General features: G+C 35.0%; 2 protein-coding genes across 5 annotated transcripts; one reads left to right on the top strand and one right to left on the bottom strand.

Annotated features, from left to right (window-relative positions):
• Nucleotides 1–571: 571 nt before the first annotated feature.
• LOC110263103 (diphthamide biosynthesis protein 3-like) lies at nucleotides 572–3602 on the top strand. 2 transcript variants are annotated; one of them, XM_088492081.1, is made up of 3 exons: nucleotides 572–995; nucleotides 2046–2376; nucleotides 3328–3602. In XM_088492081.1, the coding sequence occupies exon 2, from the start codon at nucleotides 2117–2119 to the stop codon at nucleotides 2366–2368; it is 252 nt and encodes an 83-aa protein (XP_088348207.1). In that variant the 5' UTR covers nucleotides 572–995; nucleotides 2046–2116; the 3' UTR covers nucleotides 2369–2376; nucleotides 3328–3602. The 2 variants fall into 2 exon arrangements, with proteins under 2 accessions (XP_088348207.1, XP_088348208.1); XM_088492082.1 differs by having other exon boundaries at nucleotides 2085–2376.
• A 474-nt stretch (nucleotides 3603–4076) lies between these two features.
• Nucleotides 4077–7394, bottom strand: LOC107645457 (uncharacterized). Of its 3 annotated transcripts, XR_015886218.1 has the most exons (7): nucleotides 7235–7387; nucleotides 6912–7005; nucleotides 6388–6590; nucleotides 6166–6270; nucleotides 4915–6043; nucleotides 4589–4797; nucleotides 4077–4399 (listed from the first exon to the last, which is right to left on the bottom strand). XR_015886218.1 is itself a non-coding variant. In XM_088492080.1 (5 exons), exons 2-5 carry the CDS (start codon nucleotides 6997–6999, stop codon nucleotides 4916–4918), a joined length of 1524 nt encoding a protein of 507 aa, XP_088348206.1. In that variant the 5' UTR covers nucleotides 7000–7005; nucleotides 7235–7387; the 3' UTR covers nucleotides 4077–4915. The 3 variants fall into 3 exon arrangements, 1 of the variants encoding a protein (XP_088348206.1); XR_002348161.2 differs by having other exon boundaries at nucleotides 4589–6043; nucleotides 7235–7394; XM_088492080.1 differs by having other exon boundaries at nucleotides 4077–6043.
• Between the last annotated feature and the right edge of the window lie 4163 nt (nucleotides 7395–11557).

Here is an 11557-nt window from a genome sequence, read left to right on the forward strand (position 1 = left end):
TCTCCAACGGTGCATCAGCAGTAGCACACACTCCCTCCGTCGTCCCTCTCATCACCCTCAAGCTGGCCGTTTCTCTCAACGCCGGTGAGATCAGTCCCTCCCTTTCGTTCAACCGCCGGACTGGTCTTGATGCCATCGCAAGTTCGGGCTTCGAAGCTCACTCAGTCCCTCATTTCTGTTCGTGCAGCTAACGTCTCAGACTCTCAGCAGTGGAGCCTCCTGCCTCCGTCACGAAGCTCTCTTCCACAGTCCTCGGCGCCATCTCTATTCTTCCGTCGCAAGCTCTGTTCCTGCCTCTGTCGTCAGCTCTATTCTATGCTTCATTGCTTCTAACCAAGGTTCTGAAAACTGGACCGGACTGGCCAATTTAACCGCAAATCAGTCACCTGGTCGATCCAGTTGAGCCTCAAAACCGTCCTATAAAAAATCGGTTGAATCAGTGGTTAACCGGTGAACCAAACGAACCGGTCGGGTTTTTAATGGCACCGGTTTTTTATTGTTGGTCTGAAACAACGCCGTTTTGACGCGTTAAAAAAAAATGAAAACCCATTACTGAACATCTAAACCCACGTAGCCCCAGCCCCATTTGTTCAGTCCCTCACCTCACCACACCTCATCCCTAATTCCTCTTCCAATCTTCCTCCAACTCCAACGAAGAGCAGCCGCCACCCAGCCACCATCACCGCTATCCACTCCTCACCGTGGGTCGTCGGTGCTTCTCCCCTCCTCGCCCTGCTCCTCATCGTTTCTGGCTGTCACTTCTTCTCTGCTTCCCGTTAGTCTTCCCGTTGCTGCCTCTTCGCTCCGCACCGTCTCCCGTCATCGTTGCATACGTTGCTTCTCCTTGCCGTCGTCGTCTCTCAAAGATCTGCTTGGAGCTGTTGGCGTCGCAGTCTCCGTCATCGTCGTCTTCGAGCCCTCTCACTCCTTCTCTTTCTGTCCGAGCTGAATTTCCTTCCTCCCTGGCCGTCACTTCCCTTCCTCCCTCATTGCCAGTAAGCGCTGCTCCTTCAATTTATGGTGTTGCTGATTTTCTAAAATAATGGTTGATGGTTAATTTGAATGATTCTGTTAAATTTTTTTTTGTTGAGTTAATTTTGTTGATGGAATTCTGAGTTGGGGTTGATGGTTGATTTTAACAGTGCTTGTTAATTTTGTTAATTTTGTGTTCTGAGTTGGGGGTTGTTGTTGATGTGATTCTGAATTTAATTTGGATGCTCAGTATGAATTCTTTGTTTAGTTTTTCTATTTTTGGATTTTCTGATTTTGGATGCTGAGTTCTCTGTGTTTGGATTCGAGTTTTTATTGTTGAATACTTGATTAGAAGTTTTTGTTAAAATTTTTTGTGATTCTAAATTCTTTGTTGCTGGTGGGTTGAGTTTCTATGTAAGTTTGTTATTCTGAATTTTTTTTGTGATTCTTGAATATGATCTTTGGGTTCTGGCCTCCAAAAGCAAGAAGTGTATGTTGTTGCCAAGGCTGTGATTAGAGGTAAAGGAATTGCTTTGAGATGATGAACCTGGATAGGAGAATTATGTAGCACCAGTTTATTGTTGTGCAAGAAGTCAGAGAGAGTGAAAGAGAATTTGAGAATGAAAAAAGAAATTGATTTAATTATGATTTGTAGGTCTCTTTTACACTGAAATATACAAATATTTATAATAAGTTGCTTTAGTTTCTATAATATCTACATGTATATTAAATTTTAATAATTTTATTATATATTTAATTAAAACGGTTCAACTACGGTTCCACACCGGTTGAACCATTGAACCGGTCACTTGACTGGTTCGGTTCTTGCAACCTTGCTTCTAGCTTCTAGGTATTTTTTTTAACAATAATTGCTGAATAATTTGTGAACTTATGGGGTAAATAATTGTTAATTAATCTGTGAATTACTAGGTTGAATAATTGTTGAATAATTGTTCATTGTTCCGAAAGTCCAAAGAAATAAGAAGCTTCTAGGTATTTTTTTTAACAATAATTGCTGAATAATTTGTGAACTTATGGGGTAAATAATTGTTAATTAATCTGTGAATTACTAGGTTGAATAATTGTTGAATAATTGTTCATTGTTCCGAAAGTCCAAAGAAATAAGAAGCGGCGAAACAAAACGATGTCGTACGACGACGTTGAGATCGAGGACATGGAGTGGAACAAGGAGCTTCAGGCGTACACGTACCCTTGCCCCTGCGGCGACCTCTTTCAGATCACCAAGGACGATTTGAAACTCGGCGAGGAAATCGCTCGCTGCCCTAGCTGCTCCCTCTACATCACCGTCATCTACAACATCGAAGATTTCTCCGATCACAATCGCAGCAACAAACCTCTCCAACCTTCAAATCCCCAATCCCTCACCGTTGCTTGAATTTTCAGGTTACTATCCCTGTTTCCTCATATCGATTTTCCTTTCTGTTGCCGCTCAGCTTAATTGCACTATTTTTTGCACTAATCTGAGTGTTTACTTTATGTATCAACTTTTCTTTCTTTTTTTCTTTGTAATAATTTGTTGAGTAGTATATTAGAGATAGAAAGAGAATCCTTTGGCTAAAGTTATGTAACTTAGAGATGAAATTTATCACCTTTGTCTTTGTATCGTGTTTACTTTTAATCCCTAACCCTAAATCAACATATAGTGTGTCTTATATATACGTTTGTTGGAGTATTATTGCTATGTGATATAGCTGATAGGTATATTCACTCACTTTGCAATTTGCATATCATACCTCCCCCACCATTGGTTTTGGTGTTGCCAGCCATGCTCACATGTTGGACTGCATATAGAACTTAGAAGAACTGAAGAAGTATGGGGTATATGTGAGCTTTTCACAAAATAAGGGGGTGTTGAATTAGTGAATTACCGTTTAAGTTTTACCCACATTGATTTGAGAATAGGTTTGTGACTGAGCTTCTTTTCAAGTAATCAATGGGAATCTATTCTCATTAGTACTAGTTTGTCATATGCTAAATTCTGATGCACTGATCACTAATTCTATGCATAGAATAGATTATCACTTGCTAACAAATCTATGGTTCCCCCTTTCTTTTTGGGTCTAATAATGCCTGTTCCCTGTTGTTGACTATGAATTGTGTTCATTACTATGACACTTCACTTCTTTTTAGTTCCCTTCTGCCATGTTTATGCCTGTTTCATTTGGTCTCGAGTTTACATTGGGATATAGATTTCAAGGAAGTGAAAGTCAAAGGAATACGCTTGATTTGAATGTATTGTATTTATACTGAGAATGTTGCATATTAGTGCTCTTGTGAATGACGGACCTTCTTTTGTATAAATGACTAAAATTGTGTAAAACCACTATATTGCAGGTGTCCTGGAATGGAGGCCGGAACAAGTTTTGTCACAGCTTTTGACTTATTGTAGCATGCACAGCACAGGTCTTGCTTTGCATATCGGAATTCTTGTTATTTGAAATGAGAAGGGAGAGATAAGCGACACCAGAGATTATATATAGTACAGAAAGAGCGCTATTATTTCTGTATCATTGTTATGTGGGAAACTAGCTTAAGCTTTAGTTATTGAACTTGGTTGAACTTTTTTTGATAGGACATCGATTCTTATAAAATAAATCATCATTGGTATATTTATGAACCTTTTATTTTATTTTGGAGCTTATTCATTATTCTATGCTATAGCTGCTCAGTAGCATAAATGGGCGAAAACTTTGGTGCAGCAGTTATTTGACCATGTGATTAGTCAATGTGTTTGTCCTATCAACTAGGTACCTTTTGGCAATGTTAGTAGTTAACTAGATTTATAACTTAATTATTTGGTAACCATGGTGTACTTATTGTTTGTCCCATACGAACTCATAATATAAGCAAGTGAAATATTCTGAATAGAGTGACGATGATAAGGGCCAAATTAATAGCCTTTAGTTATACCCACGTCAATATCATTCTACGCTTATCAAATTCTTAGGGAAAAGTAGTCTCTACGATTCTTGGAACTGTCATGTTGATTAAATAGTGAATTTTATTTCCAGTAATCAACATGGCAATTCCGGGAATCATAGAGACTACTTTTCTTATATCATGCTTTCCGAAGATAGTGCTTAGGCTTGGACCTTACAATATATTTATATATAAGTATTTAACTTTCAACTTTTGGAAGAGTGCTACAAAAAATGAAAGAATTATACTTACAAAGATGAACAACTATACTAATATTAAAAAGATTAAGCCTATTCCATCAAAAAATAAAAGCAGCCTGGTCATTTCAATTTTGGGCGAGTTCTATGCAGGCTTTCCCCTTTATCCTTCAGCTTGTGTAGTGTGTGTTTCTGACTTCTTAATTATCATTCTCAAATACATTAGAACAGAATGTAGAAGGTTTCTTCCAAGGAATTATTGGGTCACAACCAAACTTAAGCAATCCCTCCTGCATAGAGAAAGCACGCAACTTAATAAACAGATGAACATATGTAGAAATATTACATGCAACTGCAGGGCTCATGATGGAAAGAATACAAATGAGGAATCAACTTGTTTAACCATCCAAATCTAATAAAGTATTTGAATGCTCTAAACACAGAACAGTGGAAGCAAGGGACCAATGAACAATGCTCACCAAAGACAAGTGATTGTTCTTCTTGTTGCCCATAATATTCACTTTTCTACTAGAGGAACATTTTTAGCTTGTCATTTATTTAAGCCCTTCTTTCAATTGCATGATGATCTGCACATGATTCATAGGCTTGTTGCTGATTTCTTCCAATTTTAAACTATTGATGTGATGCTTGCATAGATGAGCTCCGTAATTTGTCTACCGAAACGAACCTGGTAGCACAATTTCTACTCTTTTGATCACAGATATGCTCATATGTATGATTTTTTTCTACAAGGACTATGTTATTTTCTATTAACTTCATGAAGTTGTATTATGGATTATGATACCTTATATCCTTATAAAAGATGCAAGTTCTTTTCTTGCCAAGGAAGCCTTTTTCTTTGCTTCAACACATCTTGAAATAGCCTGATAATATACACAAAATGGGCACAAAAAGTTTCCTTCTGCATCAATCTGACAAGTAGTCAGGCAGCTTTCATGAACCATAATTGGACAAGTAGTTGTTCTACAAACAAGCAATTTACCGCCTTCTTTACACTTCATACAAACATTATTTTCTGTCAGCCTAGTACTTGTTGAGATATCATGTCTAGAAGTGCAGCGAGAGCTAAATAATTCGCGCTTTTGTGCAGCAAGACCAATTTTTTCATTCTGATATTCGTCACCACTTAACATCACTGCCTCACCAGCTTTATCATCTGCAGCATTAGGTTCCTTCCCTTGAGCACCTGTTTTTCTTTTAGATTGCAATTCATGAATTACATTGAGTGCCTTATGTGCAGTATTGTCTCCGTTTTCAGGAAGAACTTCGTTTGTGAGCAGAACTTTTGTTTTAACTGGTTCATCATTTTGTTGCTGACAGTATTCAATGTCAGATGTATGCTTTATACTGATTGAAGCTTGTGGCTCACCATGAGAGACTTCATTCTGGTTACTGGATTTACACCAATTGGAAGCAAGGTGCTGATCATGACTACCCTCTTCAGACACTACTCCAAGATTTTCCCGGACATCCTTGTCGGTATGATTTTCTATTACCTGTTTTCCATGGGGAGGGACTGACTTCTCTTTGTCGGAATCAACATTTAAAAGTGAACTACATCTACTCTTCTTTGCATTTAGTTCATCACATTCACTAATATCAACTTGCTTTCTGAGTTGGTATCCCATCACATGCTCATCAGCCGACTTAACCCTGTTCCTCTTGCAGGGTATAATCTTATCAAGTAAAGACTCTTTCGATGATTCATTCACCTTCTCTAAAATTGCAAACATTGGGTTCTCTATTGCTTCCATGTTTTCGCAATAATTGTGATTCCCATTATCTCTTTTCCTAAGATCATCGCGTACATTGTCATTGACATGCACTGTATTCTCATTCTGATGTAGCAATCCACTAATGCCTCTTAAATGATCGGCATATGGATGAGTACCTTCAACGATTGATTCTTTTAGCTATATTTGACAAGAAAGAAGGGACACCAACCAATAAGAATGGTAAAAAAAGAAAAAGTGTATTAAACTCATAAGCGAAAACAACAGAAACATTCTTATTTTCTTAAGTAACTTTGAATCACCTGCTGTAAGTCACATTTGATAGTGCCTCTTTTATGCATAATAAATGGGAAAACATTCCATTTCAAAAGCTTAGCTCCATCCATTTCTAAATTGGGTAATGGTATCTGATTTTGTTTTCCCAAAAAAGTAGTCCATTAATTAGCATAATGATAAAGCTATCATCATAAAACATATCCGACGAAATAATTAACTAGTAAACAAATTGCTTTACACAATTTTACCTCATCCAGTATTTTTTGGAGGACATCTTCACAACTGCTAGAAAAATCAAACCGAACTCTTGAATCCAGGCTAGCTGATGTAGCTTCATCACAACCAACTCTATGAGCAGAATCGAAAATTTCCTCCAAACATCTAAGAGCAATCAATTCCCTTGTCTTTCCACAAAAATCAGCTCGCGCAACAGGGGCCGCACGAATCAAAGCTGGCGAACAAAAAGAAAAGAAACACAATCATGAATCAGCAATTTTCAGAATCCAAAACAAAAAGAAGCTCCTAAAATAAGGGATGGCTAGCCAAGTCAAGTGAGCTGTTTCAGTTTACATTTTGAATTTATATTCATATCATTTCATAATCAAAAGTAGATCATCATTATCTTGACAAAATTCAAAAGCAGTAAATAAGATGAAAAAAAAAAGAAATCAGTAAAACGATCATTATACTGAAGAAACAGTTCAAGTGGAAACATAAACAAGAAAAACAAAACAAAATCAAAACTTTTAAGAGAATAATAGTGGCATTATACCCTGTAATATAGAAATGTGGATTTGTTTGCTGCTTGCAACAGATTGAATGGCCCAAAGCCATGGAAGTGATGACGCAGAATCCACCATTTCAAACTGCACGTAAATTTTTTTTAAGAAAATGGTAACCAAATTCGAATAGCAGAAAAAAAAAAAGCTACCAAACAACAGTGTTACAATTAGTTACATCTTTTTTTATTCCAATTGCAGTAACTCTATCAAGAAACCCAGTCCTCAACGAAATTTAGTAGCGCAAGCAAAAAAAAAGTTAATAAAATCGAGTAATTTTAAAAAAAAAATCTAGTGAGAAAGAAAAAGAACGTACTTGAGAATCGATAGATGCGGAGGATTAAGTGGTGCTGAAATCTTCAAGAGAAGGAGAAGGAGAAGGAGAAGAAGCCATCGATGATTCCATCAACTAGTTTAACCTTCTCGTTCTTTTTGTCCCCCTTTTTTCTTTTTTCTTTTTTTTTTTTAAATGGAGTGCGATTATAAAAATTAACCACTTTTATTTATAGAATATCGGTGAATGATTCGGTGGTCCTCACTTGTTTTTTCACCAATTGTGGTGAAAACTTAAATCAACGGTTAGATCATTATTAAATTTGATCCAACGGTGGGTTATATTTTGTCAATTATAATCAATTTTTTTTTTTTGTAATTAATGGTATATGAACTACGGCCCAATAGAATTTGTTATTTCCATAAAAAATTTTGCTGAATCCTAAATTTCACCCACACACAAAATTGAATTTCATAATTTCCAACTAGTTAAACACACAATTGTCTCCCTTCGTCAACATCAACATCATTATCTTCTTCTTCACTCTAATATTAATTATGTTGATGTTCAACTATGCATCTCCTAAGTTTATATTTTACACCCTTACAAGCTTATTTCTTTATCAAATTTATGGCGTATATCTTATCTCTCAATCTCTGCGAGGAAGCAATCTGAATCCCAATGTCTAATGAGGTAGGTTTTTCATTAATCTGAAACCCTAAGTCACACTCTTAGGATTAATTTTGATAGATTTCTTGCATCATGCCATCAAATACCTAGCCTAAAATTAGGTTATTTCTAGCATTATTTACTTATGTAATTAGATTATTATTTATCAACTGCAAGCAATGTTAAATTATTAACGACTTTAGATAAGGAGAAAACTGTCGAAACTGTATTCTTGTTGGGTGCATAGCATCGGTGGAAGACAGTCACCTATATGGGGACGATAGTGGCGACGAGTATTGTTGACTCATCGATTGTTCTAGAAATGCTCTCTTTTACACTACCCGTTCCCATTATCTGAATTGTCCCCTGTTCGGTTTTGACACAAAATTTTTTAATTTTGTAGTTTTTGTTGTGGTGGATGAGAAGATAGTTTTTCTACATTACAGTGGTGGACCAAATCTAGCAAACTCCTCTATCTCCATGACTTAGCAGTAGACCAAAAAAGCTTCACCTCTATGAGATAACACTAACACTGTTCTTTGTATTTTTCATTTTGTCACTTCATGTTTAACTTATGATTTTTATTGATTATTCTATTTGTAATTGTGACTTCAACTAAAACTGGTTTTGATTTTAAAGTAACTACTACAATTTAACTTCCTGCAATAATGTGTTGCTTATTATGCTGCAAATTGAAAATTAGTTCCATTTTATCGGAAAACCTAACTAAGAATACATTATGCATTCATATATATCTTCAATTGTTTTTGAACTTATACAAATCTTGAGGAGGGGTTGGCTTCAAATCTCCTTGTGTATATAATTATCAGCTTTGCTGAAGTACTTTACATTAATTAATGCATTCTTCTTTGAAGGTAAATGATTCTGAGTTTTTAGTGAGTTAATGAAGTAAATTTCGCTCATAATACTTATCATTCATTGTGTTAAAGACAAATTGAAGGGCTTTGGTATAATTCTTCTGAATTGTATAATATGTAAAGCTTAAATGAGCTTTCTTTTAATATAAATAAATCAATTTAAATAAATATTATATTTTTCTTAATGCTATAATATAGATTATCAACATTGAAGTTATATAACATCTGATTTGAAACTGTTACATTGTTCTTTGTGACTTAGATTTATGTTTCTAAAATATTTTTCTTTATCTTCTTTCCCAGGTTGCACAGTTTGAAATTTTGGATCACTAATATAGATAATATCCATTTCTTCTACTAGTTATGAGTCTCAAAACAAAGGACCATTAATTAGAGCTTGATTATTTATGTTATGCTATTTAATTTAATTTCATAATTCTGTGTAACTGACATTGTTATGCAGCCAATTAAGACTCAATAATTAGTATCTTTCACTTTATGTCCAACTTAAGGCCACAATTTCATGTTGCTAATACTCTTGGATTGTGATGTAATGTCATGTTATGTACTATTGTGCATAAATTAATACTTAATGCTTTTATAATTATATGATTGTGTCACTGAGTAACATAAATAGTTGGCAATCAATACATGTTTAGTTTTGTAAAAATATGTTCATGAACTCTAAAAATAAATAGTGTCATGACTTCACATACAAGTCTTTCAGTCAGTAAATAGATATAAATTTGGAGAAATTTCATATAATAAAACTACAAAATTAAAAGCATGCATTTAATAACATTTTTATGAAAGAACTCCTAAGAATAATGAATGTTGACCAGCCAATATTTTGATTGCCATAAAATAAAAGAGAAAGATAAATAAATGATTCATCCATAATATAGATAATAATTAAAGTTAAAGCCTTTGTAAGTACACCCATAATATCCAAACTGGCACAACTAAAATAAAATTAGATGATAATTAAAGCTTGAAAATAAAACTAGTTTATAATTAAAGCAAACTATATAATACGGGCTACATATGCCACAAAGAAAATGCTTAGGTATTGGTCCTTCATGCTCCCACCTGGTGCTTCTCCCACTCAATTGCATCTTTAAGAATCTCATTCTTCAACTGATTGAAGGGACTAGTAACCAAGTCCACCGCTAACTTAGCACGAAGCAAGTTGTGTTCCAACTGTTTAATGAAATTTATATTTTGTTAGAGTTTGGTTATCTATTAGTATATATATTTGATGGGATAAATGATAGGATAATTTCTAACATTCTTAATGTCCTCCCCATTGCAATCCAATGAATAATATTTTTCTTTACACGAAAAACTCAATTATCTTTTCAAATAAAATAATAAAAGAAATTGCCTTGATTAATATAGTGATAATAATTAGTAATCAAAGCCAGGTAGCTCACCATGCCTGGGAGATCATAATCAAACTGATTTTTCATGTTGATCCATGAAATAACCCAGCTAGCAGAATTGGTACTGCAGTAACAACAAACAATTACTATACAATGTTATTTAATTATACTATCGGCTAAATATTTTTTTGTGGCTTAACAACTACCCGCTGCGACAATTTGGTATGCCCTTTCCATCTATAATTGGCCAATCCGGTAAGCCATGGGGTAGAAATTTCTCATCCGTGTCAAAGCATTCACTTGTTATTTTGAACAACATTTTGGCCTACAAATTACCAAGAATTTTTGAGTGGTTAAATTATTTGATAGCAAGCACCTAATTTGTAATTTTTTATCTTATGAAAAGAAGCCTTACAACATCGCGCATCCGAGCCTTTCTATCTCTAACCAAGTACGGTTGTGGATTAGAGTCAAGGTAATATAAAGCCTCTTGGTGCATTCCAATTACCATCGCAAACCAATTAGCACCGAGATCCTCAATTGGCACATAGATCTTGAAATTTGGATTAATTAGATAGCATATAGGATATTCACATATCATAATTACTCTTAATACACAGGACCTTTAAACTTAAAGGTAACAATAAACAATACTGTATCCAAATTAAAGATTTTGTAGAATTTAAAGGAGAGGGTCATCTTACATATTGCAGTTGTGTTGATGCTTTGATCCAAGTGTTCATATACTCCATCTGCATGAGTGCTTGACTCTTTTTCTCATGCACATCCTCCTATCAATCAAAATTCATGTTAAATAAATTATTGGAGTATAGTTGATAAACTCTATTAAAATATGCTATGTTATGATCACAATATTCATAATATTTCATGCAATTGGACTAACTAACCGCAAAAGTGGGAGGAAGACACCAAATGTAGGGGTCAGGGTAAGCAAATTGAGCGAGTGTCACGTTTTTGCATAGCATTTGCACGACCAATTCATCTATATCATTTTCAGGAAGAAGGCTATGCATGATTTTTCTTGTAGCTGTCATTTCGCCCATCTTCACCAGATACTCCCTTTGTAGAGTCAACAAGAACACATGGATTAATCAATAATTATAATTTGACTATGTGGTTATTGTCTTTTTTTATGATATTGCAAACACATAAAGTTCAGATTTTTACTCTTGATACACTCCGCTGTTGAAGATGTATGCAAATATCCTTGCTTGCACATCATTGAAGTCCATTGCAGGTGTTACCTTGAACTTGTTTCTCCCGCTCTGCACAAAAAAATATTTAATACAAGTTATGGAGACAAAGTAATGCAACTATATTATTGACTGTGATTGAGTTTAGCACAAAATTAAACAAGGTACCTTTGTGGTAGCATTGGTCCGACGAGAGCCTTGGCCTACACAATGCCTCTTCAA

This window comes from Arachis ipaensis, chromosome B6 (genome assembly GCF_059453495.1).
Source record: "Arachis ipaensis isolate K30076 ecotype BB chromosome B6, ASM5945349v1, whole genome shotgun sequence".
Lineage (NCBI taxonomy): Eukaryota > Viridiplantae > Streptophyta > Magnoliopsida > Fabales > Fabaceae > Arachis > Arachis ipaensis.